The sequence below is a fragment of the Chrysemys picta genome, chromosome 2 (assembly GCF_011386835.1).
Source record: "Chrysemys picta bellii isolate R12L10 chromosome 2, ASM1138683v2, whole genome shotgun sequence".
Classification (NCBI taxonomy): Eukaryota; Metazoa; Chordata; order Testudines; family Emydidae; genus Chrysemys; species Chrysemys picta.
The window spans coordinates 266,612,639-266,634,490 of NC_088792.1; the positions used below are offsets into that span (position 1 = coordinate 266,612,639).

At 42.2% G+C, this 21,852-nt stretch overlaps 1 protein-coding gene and 1 long non-coding RNA gene across 2 annotated transcripts; one reads left to right on the top strand and one right to left on the bottom strand.

Moving 5' to 3' along the window:
* Positions 1-872: 872 nt before the first annotated feature.
* LOC101950809 (uncharacterized) lies at positions 873-6,014 on the top strand. The gene is made up of 2 exons (XR_256537.5): positions 873-1,175; positions 4,439-6,014. It is a non-coding gene; the product is annotated as an uncharacterized LOC101950809 (long non-coding RNA).
* Positions 5,060-20,213, bottom strand: DSCC1 (DNA replication and sister chromatid cohesion 1). Its single transcript, XM_005303373.5, has 9 exons — positions 19,795-20,213; positions 18,286-18,454; positions 15,544-15,678; positions 12,260-12,350; positions 11,515-11,653; positions 9,945-9,997; positions 8,579-8,733; positions 7,786-7,934; positions 5,060-6,292 (listed from the first exon to the last, which is right to left on the bottom strand). Exons 1-9 carry the CDS (start codon positions 19,962-19,964, stop codon positions 6,184-6,186), a joined length of 1,170 nt encoding a protein of 389 aa, XP_005303430.1. The 5' UTR covers positions 19,965-20,213; the 3' UTR covers positions 5,060-6,183.
* Positions 20,214-21,852: the final 1,639 nt, after the last annotated feature.

The window sequence follows — 21,852 nt, forward strand, 5'->3', positions numbered from 1 at the left end:
GAGGGGACAAATCTCCTGCCTCCTTCACACAATCTGAGTTGCAAAATGCGGAGGGGAAATAGGTGTTGCGGGCCTGCTGCTCAACAGGTGATGGACTCTGCTGGGGGAGGTCTGGGAACTACTGATAGTGATGACTGGGGTGAGGGGTTCATGCTCCTGCTGGGTCAGCAGGGGCTGCTGCTAATAGGTAGGTGGGAGGGGGCTGCTAAGGCGTTTGCTATTTTTAGGCGGGAGCGAGGCTGCCGCTCTTGGGGGTAGGGGCGTCGGCTGCTGCCAGGAAGGGATGGGGCAGGTCGGGGGCTGCTCTGCGGCTCCTGCCGGGTGGGGTGCCGTGGGGGCACGGCTCGGCTGCAGCCCTGGGCGAGCAGGAGCTGCTCCTGACTTGGTAGCGCTGAGGTTGTGGCTCCTACGCGCGTGGAAGCTGCTCCGGTTCCTGGCTGCCGCCGCTCCCGGAGCACGGGCTGGGCTAGCGGCCGCTGCCTTCCGGCAGCGTGTCTCGGGGGCAGTAGGGGCGGCTGGGCGCTAACCCGCGCACACAGCAGCTCGGGACCCTCAATGTAACTCCGTCCCAGGGCTCAGCAGGGCGGGCGAGGCGCTGCCTGGGCCCGTCCGGCGTCCACCGGCTCCACACTGCCAGTAAACCCAGCAGCAGCTGTGGCCGCCATTTTGTTGGTAACCTTTGACCTTCCGGCAGTTGAAAGGTCAAGTCCGGCTTTAAGGCTTTTAAAAATCCCTCTCTTCCATTGCCCCCTGTGCCGCGCGGCTTGGAGGAATCTGAGCGAGACAGAGAAAAGGAGGGTGGTTGGGAATCAAAATGATAGAGGTGAGCGTTTCGGCCGGAATGCGCATGCGCGTCTCGGCAGTGGCAACGCAAAGCGGCTCGGCTGTGAGCAGAATCGGGGAGGCGCGTGCGCAGTGTTTGTGCCCCGCGCGCCTGGTGGTGGCTTGGTAAGGGATGGAGGCAGGGAAACAGGGATGTGCTGTGTAGGGACAGGCTGTGGGACCTCTCTTCCCCGAGCCCCCACTGTGCCTCCTGCCCCTTTCCTCCCACGCGCGTCTCACACCATTTCCTGCCCAGTTCCTTATCCACCGAGCACTGGGCAGCTTGGCTGTGCCCCACTGGAGAGGGTGGAAATCTGTGTTAGGCGATGCCTCATTTCCCCCGTCCAAGTAAGGTGGGTGACATATTCAGCAAAAAACGTTTGCAGTGGGGAAGAACTATTTTGTGACTCTTTTTACTAAATGTGTGGGGGTTTTTTTTTCGTGGTTGGTTTTTTGGTTTTGGTTTTTGCAAAAAGTGTTGGCTTGGCGTTGCGGGGAAGACTTAAAAATGAACACCTGAAAAACGAAATATTTGGACTTACTGCCGCACTGCCTCGTGGGAGTTGTAGTTCTGACCTTTCACGTCCTCTTTTCTCTGGGCTGGTTGGCTGACCTGCATCTTCCATGGTGTGCAGCCCTCCCCCTCCAAGAGAGGAGGCTGCTGTTGTATCATGAAAGATGTAATCTGACCAGGCGTCTGGCCTATAGCAAATGGGAGAATGAGGCACCAAACTGAAATGTTTTAGATTTTTAGCTGAAATATTTGTTCTTGTATTTCTGCTAAATTATCAATATTCCACTGAAGATTTAGATGGAAACAATTTTGTTTGTTGCAGTTTTCCACTGGGGAAGGGGGTAGGCTCCATTTGTTTTGACCAGCTCTAATGGTAAGATGTGATAAATTTACAGTAGTGGCCAACTCTCCACAGGGAGCCTGATGGGAACTAATCCTGTAGTGAAACTTGGCTCCTAATACATTTTTGGACAAACACTAACCTTAATTCCCAGAGCTGGCTTCGGCTGTATAGTTTGTGTAAAATCTCATGATCAATAGTTAGTAAAAGGTATTGTTAATTCCTTGTGGTTCTGCAGCTTTTTCCTCTTCATCATGGACATTTAAGTCAAGGCTGTAAAACAATTTCATTCCCTTCTGATCCTGCCTAATGACAATGGCTGCTTCTCCCATCCTCTTAATGTCAGACTCTCCCAATGCTGTGTTTTATATGCATAACTTAGTGACAGACCCTCCTCCTCACCTAACTCCCATCTCCACTCAGAAAGGCACTCAGAGCCTGACATTCAACTAGTGTGAGGAACCTATTATTTCTAGGATGACTAACTTGTGTATTTATTCACTTTCAGTCTGTAACTTTGAAACTATCATTTTGATATGCTCAAAAAGGTCTAAACAAACTCATCTTCCATAGGGAGTTTAGCCTGCACAAAGAATGGAGCGTCTGGTTTGTGCATTTTTCTGTGCTGATCGCATTATACGGAACTATCCCACTACAATGAATGGGACAAGTTTTACTTAAGAGAATTAAATTCATGAAACTGCCTGTCATGATAGCATGACAGAGTTGTCAGAGTTGTCAAATTAGGATGCCTAGTTTGGCAACTAAATCCATATCTGAGCATATGACTGCCAAACCTTGTTTGTAAGAAACAAATTCCTACCACTGTATTTAATGCCATTTTAATCTCTGGTTATAGGTATATCCATGTGCAGTCATGTCACAAAGATTGCTTGTTAGCCTCTGGCTGTGTTACATGGATAAACTATAGCATATATTGTATTATAGTATCTTAGCAGCAGTTCATGGAAGTATTATATTGTGCAATGTTCAGTTACAACTCCTTTATTTACAAGTGATAAACTTTTAAAATGTTCACAATTCCTTACAATTCATAAAATGTACAAATCTCACTTGGGTAGCTGTCTTTCTTTATACTTGCTCCACCTTAAAATACATGGAAGCAATTAATTTTAGAAACATAGTTGACTTTTTTACAGCCAACCTACTAATAGAATTCTATCGTATAACATTTGAGTAATTTTTAAAGTAAGCCTATACTATAGCAAAAAAGAGTGGATCAAGTGATCACAGCAGAATGAGATACAAATGCAATAGACAAGGAAGGGAATGGCTTTTGCGTATGTATTTTTGCTATCATATGCTGCCCTCATAACTGAGTGGGTTTGGGGAACTTAGTCTAAAAAGTACTTAAGAGGATAACTCAAGGAGGGAGGCTATATAATAATCACTGGAAGTGTTCAAGGAAAGATAAGACAAACTGATGAGTAGTCAATGGAAAGCGGATTTTTCCTGCAGTCATAGCAATAATTAACGTTTGAGAATGGTGGATTAATCACCAAAAGCTAGTTTACATATTTGATTCAAATAAAACCCCACACGTGAATAACGACTGTTGTATATGAGGGCTGAGATGGGCTGAGACAGACTAGGTAAGTTGCTATAGGAAGCTGTACAAACATCTACATGTGTAATATACAGCTCACTCTTATCTCTAAATTTGAAAAAAAGAAATACATGTATTGTGGATTTCATTCAAGCCCCTGTTGCATGGCCCCAGTCTTCATCTACTCATGTAATAGTATATATAGTCCTTGAGGTGCAGTAGTGAGCAGTGTAGTGTGTGGTCTATTTGTGAACATGTGAAATTCTCTCCATTATATTAAGTATTATGCTACTGGACAAAGCTGCTGTGCTAAAGTACAAAAGGAGTTCATTAAAAGCATGTCCCCCTTATTTTTTTCCCTAGAAGTGACACTAAAAGTTTCTTCACACTTTAGTTATGTTCCCAGTAAGCTCTTTGTCTGTTTCCATGAGTTTAGGATGAAAGCTGTTGCGTCTAAGGCAGGGGTGGCCAACCTGAGCCTGAGAAGGAGCCAGAATTTACTAGTGTAAATTGCCAAAGAGCCACAGTAATGTCAGCAGCCCCACTGATCAGTGCCTTCCCCCTCCCCCCTCCCCACACCTTCCGATCAGCTGTTTTGTGGTGTGCAGAAGGCTCTGGGAGGGAGGAGCGAGGGCACAGCAGGCTCGGGGGTGGGAAGGGGCAGAGCCAGGGGTTGAGCAGGGAGCACCCCCTGGCACATTGGAAAGTTGGTACCTGTAGCTCCAGCCCTGGAGTCGGTGTCTATACAAGGAGCTGCATATTAACTTCTGAAGAGCTGGACATTGGCCAGCCCTGACCTAAGGTGTTACTGAAATCTTTATTCTACCATCTCTTCAACTTCCTCTTTCCAAATCCAGGATTGTTTTGACACCAAAACACAGCTTGTTTCCTGTTTGGCAGTCTGCTAAAACTGATGAGCAAGTACATTATAGTCTTATTAAAAAGTCAGCTGACAATGAATATTATACATTCATTGAAGAGTGTTTACACAAATCTGATTGATCAGTTCTCTTAGTAACTTCTTACTGCTTTCCTGTAGATCACATTACCAAGTAAATAGCACTGTAAATTTACATGGTGCTTTACAGAGTAAAACATTATTTAGAATCCACAGGATGAGAATCTTGTATTAAGCAATTAAAAGTGTTGACCCTTAGCATGCTGAGTAATCTTGTTTTATATTTTTGTGTTGAAGGTCTTGTGTGGGAGAATGGAGCTGCTGAGAGGAAGGAACAAAAGTTGGGACTCCTGGGGCACACACTGCTCAGCCCCGATGGAAAGAAAAAACAAAAAAAGCCCACACTCCTGCTTCACTAGCCTAACAATTAGGGTATATAGTTCCTGAAACAGAGTCCCCAAATTCTGCCCTGAAGACCCAGTTTGTGGAGAGTGTGATTTATTGTTCACTAAGGCCTTTTGGCATCCATATTATGTTGGGGATATTCTAGCAAAATGGAAAGACTGTCCTTCAATTTAAAAACAAAAAAAACAAGCTGACAACAGCAAGGTGGTGGCACTGGAGTTTCAGCTCTTACATTAGAATTCGAAGGCTAAGTATACCCTATTTTAAGAGTTAAACCAGGTTATTTTATAGCATGTTTGTTCCTCTTTTGTCCTCCTTCCCCACTCATTGGCACATTAACCAGCAGGTGGTCTTCCACATGTATATGTAATGCCTTATGTGCATTCAAATTTTAAATAGCAAGCTACCTAAAGTATTACAATAATATTTCCATTTAACAGTGAGATTTGCAAAGCTGTCAAATAGCAAACTGGGGTGCACAGGGTTACTAATAAATGACAAATGGAAATCCAGTTATAAAAAGCCTTTACAAAATTTAATTTGGCAACATTACGAAGAGTATGCTTCACAGCTCTACATTTCAAAAATATTTACATTTGGGTGGAAATGTTGCAGAAACTTTTTTTTAGGGTTCTCATATTCTAGATGTGCAGTATACTACTACAAACAGTTTAATTTACCACTTTTAAAAATGTAAGCCTTCTGGTATATTAATTTTAGGTTGACAATATTCCAGTGGTGAAGGGCCGGTTACAGAAAAAGTTGCTGAGTCCATAACACGTCTGAGTAATTTGAGGCATCCTCTTAGCATTATGTAACTTAAGGCAATTTTGCCAATACTATTAAATTGTCAAGAACCCAGAACATTAAGTGCCTCATAATTCTGTTTCATGTTATCCACATTCAAAGACACGAACCAGAAGGACCACCTTCCAAAGGCCTGACTTGTAGCCCACTGTGGAAATGAGTAATTCACCTATAAGGCCAAACTTCTCATTTTACACATAAAGCTCAAAACACTAATATTGCTTGTTGGTAACTAATACGCTCTGACAGTTCAGTTGTTATAGCAAACAAACCAAGCATTCCACTTTGCTTTTGAAATACTATATTCAGTACTGTCACTGGACGTAGACTGCTTTTACAAGATAATGGGGTGGGGGAAACGACTGCTGTGTAGAAGCAATAGTTTTCTCTGTAATTTGCTATTGGACTTCACTACCGTATCAGCAGACTTAAGAAAAAAGTGTGTGCAAATATTTGCACAAACGAGGGCAAGTAAAGTAAGGATAGAGTTTATTTTGCTTCTGGAGTTTTAAGACAAACTACAAATTTCAGTTCAATATAAACAAATTTGTAAGTCTTTCTGGTTAAATGGTGGAAACTAGATTCCAGCAATGTGTGTTTTTAGATTTTGGTAGAGCAGTTATTTCCACAAAGATCTAAAATAATAAAGAATTCCACTGTCTTTGGTGTACAGTAATGTACTTTTTTTTTTTAAAAACTGACAGATCTTTCACAACAGTGACATTTCAAATTAGTTGATATTGCTACATAATTACAAATAATTCTGGTATGAACACCACCAGTTGTTATTCCTTGACGTATTCTTGATTCTTAAATAAGGTTGTTTCTTGTTATGAGATGGGTCTTCTAGAGTTATAAACTTTGACACCATTCTGTATGGAAGAGCGAGCATATTTGGTCAGAAGTGCAGCTACTGTTTGCTTCTCTGCACATAAGTCTCTGGAGAGAAAAAAAATAGTGGTGAAAACATGCTTCAACTTTAAAAAAAAAAAAAGGGTTATCAGAACAAACTATTTCAGGATTGAGTACAAACTGTTTCAGTAACCGGTTTTCCTAACGTAGCAATCAGCCTGGCTAGAGTGAATGTTAATAAGCTACTGGTGTGCTTCTCCCAAAATGCTTTCAATCATCTAAAATTCATACCTCGGCATAGCTGCTGCATTTATGTAACTCCCAAAAGTATACTACATGCTTTACAAAACACAAAGATGGTTCCTACCTTGAATAACTTACAATCTAAAAAAGCAAAAGCCTAATTCTGTTCTCCATTACACCAGTATAGCTGTTTACACTCCAGAGTCCATGCCGTCATAGCTATATCAGCATAGTCCCATAGTATAAACTCAGATGACATTGGGGTTTTCTGTCAATGTAGATACACCACCTTCCTGAATTATGTTAGCTATGTCAACAAAAAACACTCTTCCGTTGACATAGCTGTATCTATACTGGGAATTGGCATGGCTATGTTGGTCAGGGGTGTAGGTTTTTTTCAACACCCCTGATGGACGTAGCTGTACTGATACGTTTAGACCAAGTCTGAGTCAATGGAGTTACTTAAATTTTACTCTGAACAGCAGAATTTGGCTCAAAGCTCTGAGGCAAAGATCATGTCAAACCAAGCGTGTCTGCTTGTACATTGCTTAGCCCAACAAGGCCCAAAACTTGACTGGATTATGTGAGTGTTATGTCAATTTTGAACAAGGGAAAGGATGAAACATGAGAGGTACTACTGGAGTATGGTTCTGGAATCAAGTCGGATTTTACTGACTTAAAAAAAAAAACTAATTTGGGAGATATGATGTATAAAGGAAAGTTGATGTTTTTTAGCCTTTTCTCAAGTCATAAATATTTGCTGATAATCTTCTTTCAATTTCCCCTCATTTTAAATATTTCCTGACTATGCTCTTCTGATCCCTTCATCTTCCACTAGCCTGGCTGTCCTTTCTCCAGAGTGTGGTTCAACACCCAGTGTGAATTCACTCTCTTAATAATCTTCAAGAGAAAAGTTGAGTTATATAACTTCCAGTTAAGATTTTGGATTTCAAGACAGCTCATGTGTATGGGTCACAAAGTGTTACTAAAGGGAGAAAAAGGTCTACTGGAAGACAGTTTAACTTTTTGCTTTTTATCCTTTGACTTCAGTGGGGGTAGAATTGTCCAAAGTCAATACAAAACTTCCATTTAGTTTAGTGGGGCCCAGGATTTCACCCTCAATATTCACATTCACGAAATACAGATAATACTTCTGAATGACTATACTGTAAGTATATTTTACTCATGTAGAATTTGGGAGAAAAATCTAGCAGTTTAAGGTTTTATCAGCTATAGTGGTCCATGATGCAACCAAGTATATACTACAAGTACTATACAAATCTTTATGTACTTACTGTACTTTAAAACAGTATTATGCTTAGTAGTGAACTACTTACTGAATATATGGGGCAATATCTGCTGCTGTCCACTTTTCCCGAATGGTAAATAGCCTGTTGAACCTTTCCTGGTTATCCTCAGGCAACTCTTCTACTTTTAGCAAGAAGATAGTCTCTGGTCTTGAGTGTCTATCCAACAGAGCCAAACCCTATAGGGACAACAATAAGATGACACAAATTTTAACACAGAAAACATGATCAAACCTCCCATCTCTTGGCATATCAATTTGTGTTACTATTGCCATTTATTTCAGTATTTTTAACCCCTAAACTGTACAAGGAGTAGCAATACTAAAAGCAAAATGGAAGCCTTCACAATGGGGCCCATCATGAAGGAGGTAGTTCTCACATCCCTTAAGGGAGAGGAGCGTGTAAACATACACAACTTGATATCCCACTACCATAGTCAACAAAATTTATATTGGTTGCAGCATGCTAGCATCATTAAAGGCTGTTCTACAGTATGTTGGACTTCTAGTTCTGTCCATATTGATAGTAATAGACTCTAGATTTGAAATTTTTCCTCTATAGCTATGTGTATCAGGTTTAGGGAGACAGCTAGAAGAGCACACTCATGCTCCTACACTGCGGAGGTCCTAGGCAGTTTCACTTTACAGGAAACACCTCATAAATGCTTTAATACAGGACCAAGATGCTTCTCTCAGCTGCTGGCAAATACTGTTGAAATAAAAAATAAGCTGGTTGTTCATGATTCATATACAAATCCTACACAATGTAGCAGTAAGAACATCCTGCTAATACATGAAACCAAATCCACTAGTTTAGTTTTTACCTTGAGCTGATCCAGCCTTGTCGTCAGCCCTTCAGGGACACTTTGTTGCCATACTTCTTGAAACTCAGCTAGATTGAATTTAACTGCATTTTGCAAGAGCATTTGTGCTGTAGCTGTGCATATTTTATCTGCATTCATTTCAAAATAAACTTCATCTGCAAAGGGAAAAAAAAATTACACTTACAGGTTCTTACCTGCATTGGTATCAGGACATTTCTGTGCCCCAAGTTTCCCCGCTGTTCTGCAGTCTCCCCCTCTTGGCAGGGTAATTTGTGCCTAAGTTTACCCTCTGGCTAAACTAAAGTCCCCTCCCTTCCGAGGTAAACAAGAGTCAGAACAGAAACAAGTGCATCCTTAGTCCTCTCCTGGCCGCAGCTTTTAGCCCTGTTGATCAGGACTAACATCAATAGACCTGCACCCTCCTCAGGTGAAACAGTCCTTTTACCCTCCACCCCCATCTCTTTCACTCTTGTTTATGCAAGTCTGATATCAAACAGCTGTTTGCACTCTCTGAGCTAAACAGTTCAGTAGTCCTTTCACTTCCCCAAGGTCTGTATCACCTGGTCTTCTCCCCTGATACAGGGTAGCAAAGAGGGCGAGGTGCACTTTCTCCCATCTCTGAAAGACCTAGTCCAAAGCCCATTAAAAAAAAAAAAAAATACGTGCAAACCCTGGGTCTCAAGCTTACCTGCTTCACATTCTCCCTTCCCAAGCTCCTTTTGCATTCAGGTCCTCTCACAGACTTCCAAGCCACTTCCTTGGGCTCAAACCAACCAACCCCTTCCATGCTCCTTGTCTAGAGATATCCCAACAGTCACTGCTGCTATAGCGCCATTCCCAACACCTTTAGTGGAGAGCTCCACACCAGGTCTTGCTACTTCCCTGGTCTCAGCTTACGCAAGTAGAGTGCCTTCTATAGCTCTGCCTTTCCCAACACTCATTCCAACCCCACATTATGGTCTGAAATCAGAAACACTCATGTTGGGCCTGTAGCCCTTTAAGAGCCACTGTGCCCTACTACACAAGTTAATTCAAATGCCCGGATAACAAAATTCATCAGAAAAAAAGTTCTTTAATGCTGTGCAACACATTTAAACTCAATCACAGAAATTATGAATTGGAAAGATCTACTAGCTTATCTCAGGTACCTCTCTGCTAATTCATGATTTTTCTCTAATGACACTAGTTTCCCTATACCACAGTTTAGTAGACCTCACTGTTATGGAAATTTTCCATGATAATCAGCCTAAACATTTCTTAGCTCAGTGTTGGCCTCCCTACTCTCCTACACTTTGTTATTTTAGTTACATAATTTATTAATTATTAACCTTCCTTTCTTAATAAATGCATTGGTGCCATAACTTACCTTCATCAGTATATTTCATTCCATAACTTAAAAGAATATGTTCTATCATTTCTCTGAAAGAAAAAGTTAAAAACTTTAAAATCTACTTTTATGCATTTCAGATTCATGGCAAAGGAATGCAGTTTGAAAAAAAAATGTATTCTATAAAGTTAATTAGCGTACAATCATTAAAAAAAACACTACAAATACCTTCCTCCCTCCCACTAACACACTGAAACAGGGACGGGAAAGGCAAGGCAAAAGCAGGAAAGACAATAGGGGATGGGATGTGCCGTGGTTCAGTCCACTACCCCAGCAACTTCACCTTCCCCTGCCTCCCTAGTACCCACTCTCCATGTGCTTTGAAGAGGTGCAGAAGGAAGGAAGATACACTCTTGCCTTCCCTCATTTTTCAATGGCGAAAAGCATCACAAACAGTTTCACAAAGCACTGCAGTTATGTATAACATATTAATAAAAGGTATTTTATGGACTGGTTGCATCAAATTATAGCCTAACTTGTACTACTTTGCAGATTTTGGATAAAAGCAAAATGTCAGTATGGGTTTTTTTCCTCTAAATGAAGTTCAACAAAAATTTATAAAGCCTCAGTCGGTAAGCACAATTCAATAGCCTTGTAATTTGAATGGAATGGCCTGTAAATATTGTAATACTATTCTATTAATATAATCACTGATATTTATTTAAATATAGCATTATACTACCAGAAGTACCAGTGCTAAATACAAAATGATTATGCAGGAGGTACCCACCACACATTTTTGGTTTGCCATGCTTCCTGAATGGTATTGCACCATGGGCAGCAATTTGCCAATTAAGTAATGAGTACAAGCAGCACGTACAATAGAGTGAACAGCATTTTAGCTGTTGTGTCAGTGTATATTTTAACAGTAGTCACTGCAATCAGTGGATACTTATGCCTGCCATGAGACTGGAGTAGGATCTTTTGTAATCCTGACCCATGGTATGTGACAGTGATCAGGGAACAGAGATTAGTCTAACCAGACTTGATGTGTCACACCTTTACTGCATAAAATTACTCAGGCCCATGCTATGCTCCCCTTGAGCACATAAATGGTGGGAGGGGAAAAAAGGGTACAAGAAGCCCTCATTGTGCCCCATGCTCAGCAAGGGACACAAGTGCAGCCCACATACTCCCTTTATAAAAGGACTGCTCCTCTATGGGACAAAAGATTCCTGCAAAACATGAGGAGACAGGCCATAGCCCTGTCCCACCTACATACCAGGCAACAAAGCTGGCCAGAAGCATTTAGAGTGGGCATGGGGGTAAGTGCATCCCTTCCATCCCAAGTAGGTTGTAGCAATGAATGTTTTCCAAACTATGAGCCAGTGCAGCTCCACACTGACCTCAGAGCAGGGCTGTACCTTGAAGGTGAAATGGATTTATGTTTTACAGAGTCAAAGAACTTCTAATCTTCAGCACTGTTAGTTGAATATAGTTATATTATAGGACTCCTCTATGGTAAGTGCAAATACTAATGATGATGAATATGGGTAACAGTAAATTGTTTTCTAGTGCTTTAAGCACAAAGAAACAAAAAGGTACTTACTCGGGTTCCAGGGGTCCAAGTTCTTGAAGACAGATACTTAAAGGAACCTTGCTAAAAGACCAAGATTCAGAATCTATTAGTTGAGTCACATGATTCAGAAGTTTCATCTCATAATCAAATTCTAGAACCCGCCAATATCCTGCCAAACAAAAGAAATATGTAATAATGCTTTGTAATTCTGCTTCTCTGAAAATATCTTTCAGGATTCTCACACTTGAGTCTCAGCTCCCTTTCAAGGCACAAACAGAACACCAAGCTCTTAAAAGGTTATTTAAATAACATTTAACAAGAGGAGAAAAAGGAACAGAATAGTAGAATGGAGCAGAGTGTGTGATTAAATTTTTCAAGGAGATCAAAATACTTAGTTACTTTTCTATGTAAATCAACTACTACACAGTTGTTACAGAGATGTTATACCATTGAACAGGGATGTAGTTAATAAGAATTTTTAATATTCTGTGATCCAAAATATTAAAGCATTTGAGAACTACTAACAATAGTGGCAGGTATTCTCAACCCACTACGAATGCCTATCTGCCTGCCTTTCATGTTGTGACTGTTTGGAGTCAAATAAAGCAATTAACTCCTTTGACTCCCACATAAAACATTGGAAGATACTATAGACATTTCAGGAGAAAGCTATACAAAGCACTGCAGAGACCACCTCTTTCATGCATTCCTCACTAAGTTGACCCCAGGTGTTATGCTACAAAATAATACATATCCTACCTATAGGGACAAATACCTTCAATTTTACAGGCATTTATAACCTGCAACTGATGCAGTATTTCCTCCTCACTCGCTTGAATCCGATCTAGCAAGTCTTCCATTGTATACTGCAACATGCAAGAAGAAAAAAAGGATTACCTTCAACCCTTGCTAAAGCTAAATTGAAGTAAATATTACCTTGTATAACTATGATGAAGATCAACATTATTTAGAACAGGGATGGAAGAACACAGTGGAGGCTTGGGTTTTGCAGAGTTTTGAAGTCTCTTAAATTTACCACACTAATTCAAATTTGCAAACAATCTTTTCCTGCAATTTAAACTAGTTTCTCCAAAGATCATTACATTTTTTTAAAAAATAACATTCTTTCTAATTAAAGGAAGCCTTTGCACCATGTACTAGTGATATAAGACTACCTCCAGAAGTCAGACTAGCTCAAGTGGGCATCCTATGTAAGGTACCCATTTGCTTTTCATTCCCCCTCTGTAGAGGACAGTCACTTTGAAATTTACAATATTCAAGCAGGTTTAAATTAGGCAAAACAAATTCTGAAATGTGAATGAGTTATCTCAATTATTGTTGTCAGCAAAATAAGTTGCTTCACATCGGTCCAAATAATTGACAAACATGTTCTACTTGATTCCCCAAAATGCACCTCACCAGGTTTGTCTTTGTTATGCCTTTACATTTTTTTAAAAGGCACATCTAATATTTAAGCTAATACTTAAGTTTTTGTTTTAAAAAAAATTCCTGGCAGGAATGAATTGATTCATCTTAAGTATAGTAATCTGGCAGACTATGAGAAGGCAAAATAGCAAACCACCACTAACTTTGGTGGACACCATCTTAATTTTGGGATAAAAAAATATTTTCTCTTTTCCTCCATATTTCTCTTCTTTCCTGGTGATTGCTTTTTTCTCTTCCATGCTTCCTTCCTTTACTAATAGGATGCATGCTGCAGTACCATGAGATCTCACAAACTCAGCAGTGTTGGGACTATGTCAATACTTCAACAGGTGACCTCCAAGCTACGCCCAGGCACTTCAGGAAATGTTATTGGCAATTTAGCAGATGAAACAAAACTCTCAAGAGTTAGAATTGAATAAATGTCCTATAAAATGGTGTTTGAGAGCAATGCACTGCTGGATATGCTGTCTTTCAATATTTAAATGTTGAGTGAATATATGTAACAAACACTTTAGCAGTATGCTGTGTTATGAAAACATGAGTTTCCTATAATCTACTGAATTGCTCATTTTCATGCAGAGGGGGAAAAAAACAAAACAAAACAAAAAAACCAATCACTTGTTAGTTGCCCATGCCAAGAGAAATGCAATGAGTAAACAAGGAGCATAGCAAAAATTCATATCATCACTTCTATTGTGGTGGCATCTAGGGGCTCCAGCCAGAATCGGCGTCCATAGCAAGGTGTAGCCTCTCCTCCCAGGGAACTTAGAATCTAATTTAAAAGCTCCACAGTGTTATCTGTAACAGTTAAGAATCTTATGTTTAAAAAAAAAAAAAAATCATTTTTATTCCTTTACTATTCTATCTTCCGACCAAAATTCAGAAGATAATTAGACAAAACAGACATGTTAAAAGTATTTTCTTTTAAATGCAGAGAAGTCTTAGATGTTACCTTTGAGCATTAGTATTTGAAAGGATATTTGCATTATCATGCAAATGTAAGTTAGCTGACTAGTTTTAAAGCTAATAGATCATATGTAAATGTTCAGAAACTGTATTTTACTCCATCTTTACTTAATATTTCCTCAAGACCTGCCTTATATTTTGGGTCAGATGATTCATATCTCTCATTCTTGATGTCTGAACTGGCTTTTATGAAGGCAGAACTTGCATGTTAATAACAAAATAAAACCCATCACTGGCAGGACAGATCTGTAATTACATTTGCCTTGGGAGTAATCTCAACCATTTCTTCCTCCACTTCCACCATATCACCCTTGCTATTCTACTTCTCTTCCTTCCTATATCATTTTACTTCCCTTTCCTTAGTGGTGAGTGTCTTTTACATAGGGTAAGAGATGAAGTCACAAGAAGCACAAGTAACTGGGGAAAGCCACTACACCTGATAGTCACATAACATTTGGGGGATTTAGATAGCCAGATCCTTAAGACTTCAAAATGGACGTTGCCAGTCACCCCGCTCCCCAACTTCTGGCTTCATTTTGCTGGCTTAGTGCAGAAGTCTTTCCCCTGCAGGAGGGGGACAGTAATTCTTCTCACCACCCTCTAGTCAAATGGTTTTCAAACTTTTTTAGTTGAAGAAAATTGTTGATGCCCATGACCCAGTGGAGCTGGGAATGAAGGGTTCAGGGTGTGGGAGGGGGCTTTGGGCTGGGCTGTGGGAGGGGGTCAGGACTCTGGGCTGGGGATGCAGGCTCTGGGGTAGGGCCAGGGATGAGGGCTTTGCAGGAGGGGGCTCTGGGTTTGGGGGGGGGGGGGCCTCAGGGCTGGGGTAGGGGATTGAGTTGCGCAGGTGGGGCACGGGCTTACCTGTGGCCGCTCCTGGTCAGCAGCGCAGCAGGGGAGCTAAGGCAGGCTTCCTGCCTATCCTGGCACTGTGGACCGCGCTGCGCCCCAGAAGTGGCTAGCAGCAGGTCCAGCTCCTAGGCCGAAACACTTAAGCTGCTCCACAAGGCTCTCACCCGCAGGCACACCCTCCCCGCCAGCTCTCATTGGCCGGGAAATGGAGTGCAGAGCCAGTGCTCGGGGCGGGTGCAGCGTGCGGAGCCCCATAGCCCCCCTGCCTAGGAACCGGACCTGCTGCTGGCCGCTTCCGGAGCGAAGCGCGGTGTCAGAACAGGTAGGAACTAGCCTGCCTTAGATGGGCAGCACCATCAACGGGACTTTTAACGGCCTAGTCAGCGGTGCTGACCAGAGCCACCGCAACCCAGTGCCTTACATTCCGCGACCCAGTTCTGGGTCGCAACCCACAGTTTGAAAACCACGCTTTAGTCTACACAAAAAAGGAAGACTTCGTCTCTTCTCACTACCTTTCTTTTTCTTCTGTGTACCATCAGGCAAACAGCCTACTGACTGCAGCCAGTAACACTGCTAGCAATTCCTGACTAGGCTAGCATGCCAGGCTGTCTCAAGCAGGGAGAAAAAGCAGCTCAGAGCAGGACTGTGTACAAGTCCACAGTTCTGCATAATTAAGTAAAACTGGGAGCAAAGGTATTTTTTCTAGTTAAGAATGTAGCTTTACTAGGCTTTTAGCTCATTACCAATTACAAAGGAAAAGTAAAAACAAGGAAGTGATTTACTTAACAGGCTTACCTTTGAGTCAGTCAGAGCTTTCTCTCTCTCACTGTCTGGCCCTTCATAAGGATTTTCCATTAGAAGTTTCTTTAGTTTCTTTAGTTTAGGTCGACATTTCCTTAATTCCCAGTAATTATTGGAGAAACCAGCAACCTACAAAAAGAAATTAAATGTTCAGTGACTCGTTTAATTTAACACTGTCAGCCAAAGTAACTTGCAAAGAATAATTAGCAATGAATTTTACAGAGGTCACGTAAAAAAAAATTAAATCAAGATTTTTATTAAGAGATTATTTCTCTTTTCTAAAGAAGAGTAGGCAGAAATATTCTCTGCACTGAAGTCCATTATTGGTAATAAGAGTTAGAAGTCTGTAGTTCAGTAATAAAAGCATACCTGCTGTCTACATGAGAAAGAAACCAGCTGGTCTCTACATATGGACAATACCTGCTAATGGCAGGATAATTTAAAGTCCTATCAATTTCACCCCTTCCAACATCTGTTCTTTTCTTCTTAATACGTCGGTCTTGCTGCTCTCCACAAGCCATCTTTTTATTCTCCTTCTCTCATCTTTCCAATTATTTCCCATATTCTTGAACTCCTAGTTAATCGATATTTTACTACACAATGAATGAGGAACAAAGGGAGCTATGACTCATTACTTCATTAAACATGCATCTTGGGAAAGATGATGTTCGCTACACAGCTATGTAAGCCAGGTACATGCACTAAGTGTGCCCAGAGGTCATTGTTAAAAATACTGCTCACTTATTTTCCCCAGGCCCTGGAAAAGAGGTTTACCAGTGACACCATGGCAGGGTTTGGAGCCAAGATATCTATTCAGAGACAGGACATGACAGAAGCTGAGTGAGGCAACCGACAGAAGAACTGCCTTCATTCCCTAATCTACCACAGAGGGAGAACCAAAAGCAAAGGTGTAATTGATACAAGGCCTCCAATCTTCTAAACTCACTAGGATCTTCAGAGGAAGATCAGGGTGCATTGGTACATCTCTAAAGCATACCTTGGGCATCCCCCAAAAGTCCTACTGAGGAGTTCATTTGATAGGCGGCCTTAGTCAATGCTCTGCTATGAAGAGGCCATCAGACAGGTGTGAGCACAGAATGGGGAAGGCACAGCAGGCTGCAAGCTCATTTAGTGGTATTGCTCTCAGATCCAGCCCCCACCCCTATATGAAAAATCCTATTAACAGCTGGAGTAACAGAAAAGCTCAGGTTTTTTTTTAAATGTATTTTAAAAAGTCAGGATTTTAAAGATGTTCTATCAAATTTGATTTTTAAGTAAAAAAAATTTTTTAAATTGTCCTTTTAACTATTGAAGCTAGATTGTCAATTAAAAAACCCAAAACACTACTACTCAAGAAAGCAGCCTAGATACAAAATGCGGTCTCCAAATTCTGTTTGGAAATCTTAGACCTTTTTTTTTTTGTTTATAGTTTTTCCCTATTAGTTTATTTAAATAAATATTAGTTTATGACCTCAGTTCTCCAGCTCTTTTCACATGCAATGGCAATTACACAAGCAGAATAACTACAACATTTGGGTCTTTTTTCTGTGCTTATTTTTCATTTCTTTTCAAATCTCTCAAAGAAGAAGATACTCCTGGTCATTTAGCAGTAGAAAAATACGCTAACACATGTGAGTTCATAGCCAGAGCTAGTTGCTCACCCTGGACAAACATAGCAGAATGCTCAGACCCTTTGAAAGGGAGTGCTTGCTCCTGAGTGATCATCTCTTTGGACTGATGCATAAGCCTATCCATACTGCTTCCAGAAGAAAGGTAATTTATCTTCTTATTTGTATTATGGTCGCACTTACCAGCCCCAACCCCGTTGTGGTTAGCACTATGCACACATAACAAAAAGAAAGTACCTCCCACAAAGAGTTTGCAATCTAAGCAATATAACTATATACTACAACATGTTTGGGAGAGTCTTAGGAAAGATCCCAACCCAAAAAAACCCAAAAGTGATTTGACAGAAAGTTATCTTGGTGCATGTGACTTAAATAATTACAGAACATAGCAAGACTGAAGGAGGAGAAATATTACTTTCTTGTTAATCTACTTTGTTTTGAATGGACTTTTTCCTACCAGCAGAACTGCGGACTTTGTGGAATAAATTATGTTTTTGATTGTTCTAGGACTGGAGAAGGAGGGTGACTCCTTCTTAGTGATGTCATTATACCCACTGCACAAAATTAAGAGCAAATGATAATATTTTCCTTACCATTTTTAGGAAAATTTGATTACATTTGCTTCAAAGGGGCAGAAACAATGAATGCTTTAAACTCATAATTCTAAAATCCTCCACCCCACAGAATCTTTTCAGATGCAACAGTTAGGATAGAAGAGTCATCTTTCAAGATTTTTTGTTAGACTATGGAACTAAGAAAGTGCAGCACAATCTGCCTTTCAGGGTAGGCTATTTAAACAGGCACTCTACTAATGTAAAAGTGTCAATTTGCTCTTTGTGTCTTATATTTAAGTGAAGGAGTGAAGGAGAATGAGTGAAGGAGAATATATCTATTCTTTCAAGTTACTAAGCACCATGAGTACTTACTGCACCTCCAAAAATAGACTTTATGCATGGATCTATTAAACAGATAACTGAAGCCATGATAGATAAGTTTTATGTTAATACACTCATGCTGATCATTTGCAATTGTAAGACACTATAATAACATGCACCTTAGATGTAACACTAATGTGAAAAACAGACGACAAGGAAACAAAAGACTATACCTGGGTGTGAATGATATTACACGATGCTTGATCTGCAAGCAGCTGTTCTGGAGTTTTACAGCCAGGGATAAACAGCAACATATTTGAAGTATCTGCTATTTTCATATCATAAGTTTTATCTTTACTGCACAGCACAGCTTGTTCATCTTTTTCACCACGGATCACTAGGCTGAAAAAAAAAAGTTCTTGTTTTTAAATGCAAAAATAGCAAAGGAATACTCATCTTTATTTACAGATGACATAACATTTCAAATACATTAAAAGTATTGCTAACCAGGTGGCAAGTTGCAGTTATTATGACTACTGCTACCAATTGGAATATCAGATCTACAAGCTGTGACATACAGTTCATTTAATCATATTACTGTTACTCCTTCCTTCTTCCCACACCTCTTGCTCATTTCACCCACTTTCTTATCTTTTAAATCTTGATCCTGCAAGTTCATATACATGACCAAGGCCGCACTCAAGTCCCAATCACTCCCAGCTTAATTCAGGCCACTGGGTAATGGAACAACAACTACTCCTCCAATAAAAACCCAGACCTACTAACAGTGTAACTTTGAATGTTGTTCAGAAAAAAATTCTGCTTACATATGATTTTTAACATTTTCTTACACTTTTGTCTTAGAACAGCAGTTCTCAGGGGGCCTTGATCAGGTTTCAGGAGGTCCTCCAAGCAGGATCAGCATTAGATTCACTGAGGCCCAGGGCAGAAAGCCAAAGCCACTTCAGCCAAAGCCTGAACAGCTTAGCTTCACGGGGCCCGTGGCAAGTGCCCTGTTTGCTACCCCCTAATGCTGGCTTTTATATACAGAAAAACAGGGGTGGTGGTACAGCTGGGCTGTGTGGAGTTTTTATAGCAAGTTGGGAGGGTTCTCAGAAAGAAAAAGGTCAAGAACCCCTGCCTTAGAGGACAACTGTAGTCAAATGAAGGGGTTTTCAAACCTTTTACCAACCACAACCCCCAAGTCACTCACACTCTCTCCCAGGGCTCCATGCTCCAGAGTCCTCTGTGACCCCTAAAACCAGAATACATCCCATTGTTTCAACCAAAAGAAACTACCCAGAACCACAAAAAACAAATGTGGTTCACACGTATGCGCTTCATGAATAGTCCTATTGAGCTCAAAAGAACTATTCCCAGGCAGAAATGTTTAGAAGTTGAGAGCCACGTTTTATTTAATTGTGCTATACATGGGAAACAGATATGTTCTAGGTATCCAAAAATTGATCATTTCACATTTTAACACATATATAAATGAAAAATATAAATTTAAACTCCGCCCAGCCAAGAGTGCAGGGGGCGCAGGGAGGCTTTCAGTTCGGCAAATTGTACAGATCCATTTTAACTGTGATCTGCCCCTTCATCATCCCCCCCGTTGACACGATCGAATGACAAGGTCCCGGCAACCTCCCCATCCCCATCGTTCCTGCCCGCCCGCCAGGGGGCGCTGCAAGCCCGGTCCCCCGTGAGTCCCGCAGTCCCAGGCCGGGCCACTTCCGCACCTGTGCCCCGCCTCCAGCGCGGCGCAAAGGCCCGGCTCCAGCTGCAGCAGGCAGCACTCTCCGGGGCTGGCGCGGGGGCTGAAGCTGAGGCAGTGCACGGGCGGCAGCAGCTCCGCCGGGTTCAGCTTCGCGATATGCAGCGTGGCCTCCACCTCCTCGCGGCTCCGCATCCTGCCCGGCGCCGGGCTCCCGGCTCCAAGGGACGGGCCAGCGGCGCGCGGCAAACGCTTCCAAAAGTGCGCGCGCTAAAACAACCCTCTCCACGCGCCGCGCTTGGGCGGGGCCATGAAGAGGTAGAGAGCCCTACGAAGAGTCACGTGATCCCTAATGCGCGAGAAGGAGGTTGGAGGCGTGCGGCAGTGTCTAGATGAGAAGGTGCAAGAATGAGCGCGAGCTCTTCCCCTAGCCTATGGTTGGGGAAGGACAAACGCGCGTGCGCGACTTGGATTCCAGCGATTCTCTGGTTCATGCACTAATACCCCCTGCAGAGCAGGTGCGGGCGGTGGAGTTGAGGTTTGAGGAGTAAAGGGGAAAGATCTTCCCCCATCCTGCTGCCTCCTTCCTAAGAGGAGTGCTGCCCTGTGCTCATCTCCCCGGCTTTCCCCTTTAGCTGCAGGGAGGTTCCCTGCAGAAGCTGGGACTGGGTGACAGAATGGCTCACTTGATGATTGCCTGTTCTGTTCATTCCCTCTCGGGCGGGCATTGGCCACTGTCAGAAACAGGATACTGGGCTAGCTGGACCTTTGGTCTGACCCAGTATGGCTGTTCTCATGTACATGCAGATGGTTCTCAAGCTAGCTCTGTCCCTGAGCTCCTGTTTCCCTGTGAAGACATAATCTGTAACAGAAAAGGGCACCAGAGAAATGCGGCCCCCAACCCATTGTGTTCCCTTTGGTCTCACTGCCTCCCATTGCACTTCATTGACACAGATGTTTTGGGGGGCCCTGAGCTTAGGGGAGTTGGTACAACCCCCCCCCCCGCCCCCTTGTTAGACTCCCGTACAAGGGGAGCAGCTGTTTGTTGACTGCCCTTTGATTCCTATTTGGAGTCACACGCCATCTGAGGGGCCTAACCACAATTAATGCTAGCAAGGTGGAGACATTTTCTGATCACCGTGGGCAGCTGTCATGGCTCTGATGGGCTGAATCCCTGAAAATCAAAATTACGAAGCAGGCAAAATAACCATGACACTGGTGAGGCCCTTCCAGCAACTAACAACAGAAGTTGTTTTGCTGTCGCCGTTAACACCAACATCTCCTTTGAAAGGCCGTGGTGAGCGAAATCTCAGGTTCTGTTTCCAGTTCACTTTCCCTTACGCCATGAGGAGGAGCTATTGACAAAGGCTAAGTGCAGGTCAGACGTAGGACAAATGTCTATAGCAGCCTTTGCCACTAGGTAACTTGCCAAGTGCAATGTCACATGAGACTTGATCAGCATAGAGAAAACAGAACAAGGGTGAAAGCAGACAACTTCTGTGGTGACCCTTTTAATCCTATGATTCTCTGAAATGAAGACAGCTGTTCCTCAAAGAGCTTGCATACTAGCAACAGAAGCACTAGAGATGTCTCCACAAGGAACTGCTATTCAGTGGGGCCAGATTAAGGAATCTGGAATCTTTTCCCCTAGTTCTCATGTTCCAGAGACGCAAGAGGCCACTCTCCTTCTGGAAGCAGACGCCCATCCTTCATCTTGGGATCAACAGGTGGCAGCCCCTCTCCCATTGAAACTGACAGGACAGCAGCAGATGGATCTCCTTTACCATCCAGGAGTGACAACAGGGGTTTCCACTCCCCCTTGGAGAGGCTGTGGTGGCACAGGGGGGCTCAATACTTACCCCAGTAGCTGGGGTGTATCTCCACAGGTTCATGAGTTCACTGTGTATACTTCATTCTTCTGCCACACTTTACTGGGATGGTGTTAAAGGCCCCTAAAGCAGTAGGGTGGGAGTTAACACCCCATAGAAGTAAATGGGGTAGTTTGGTGCCCTCAGTGCTACTGGTTTGGTTCTGTTCAGACTGAGGCTGAGATCCCTGCATTGGTTATATTTGTTTCATGTTT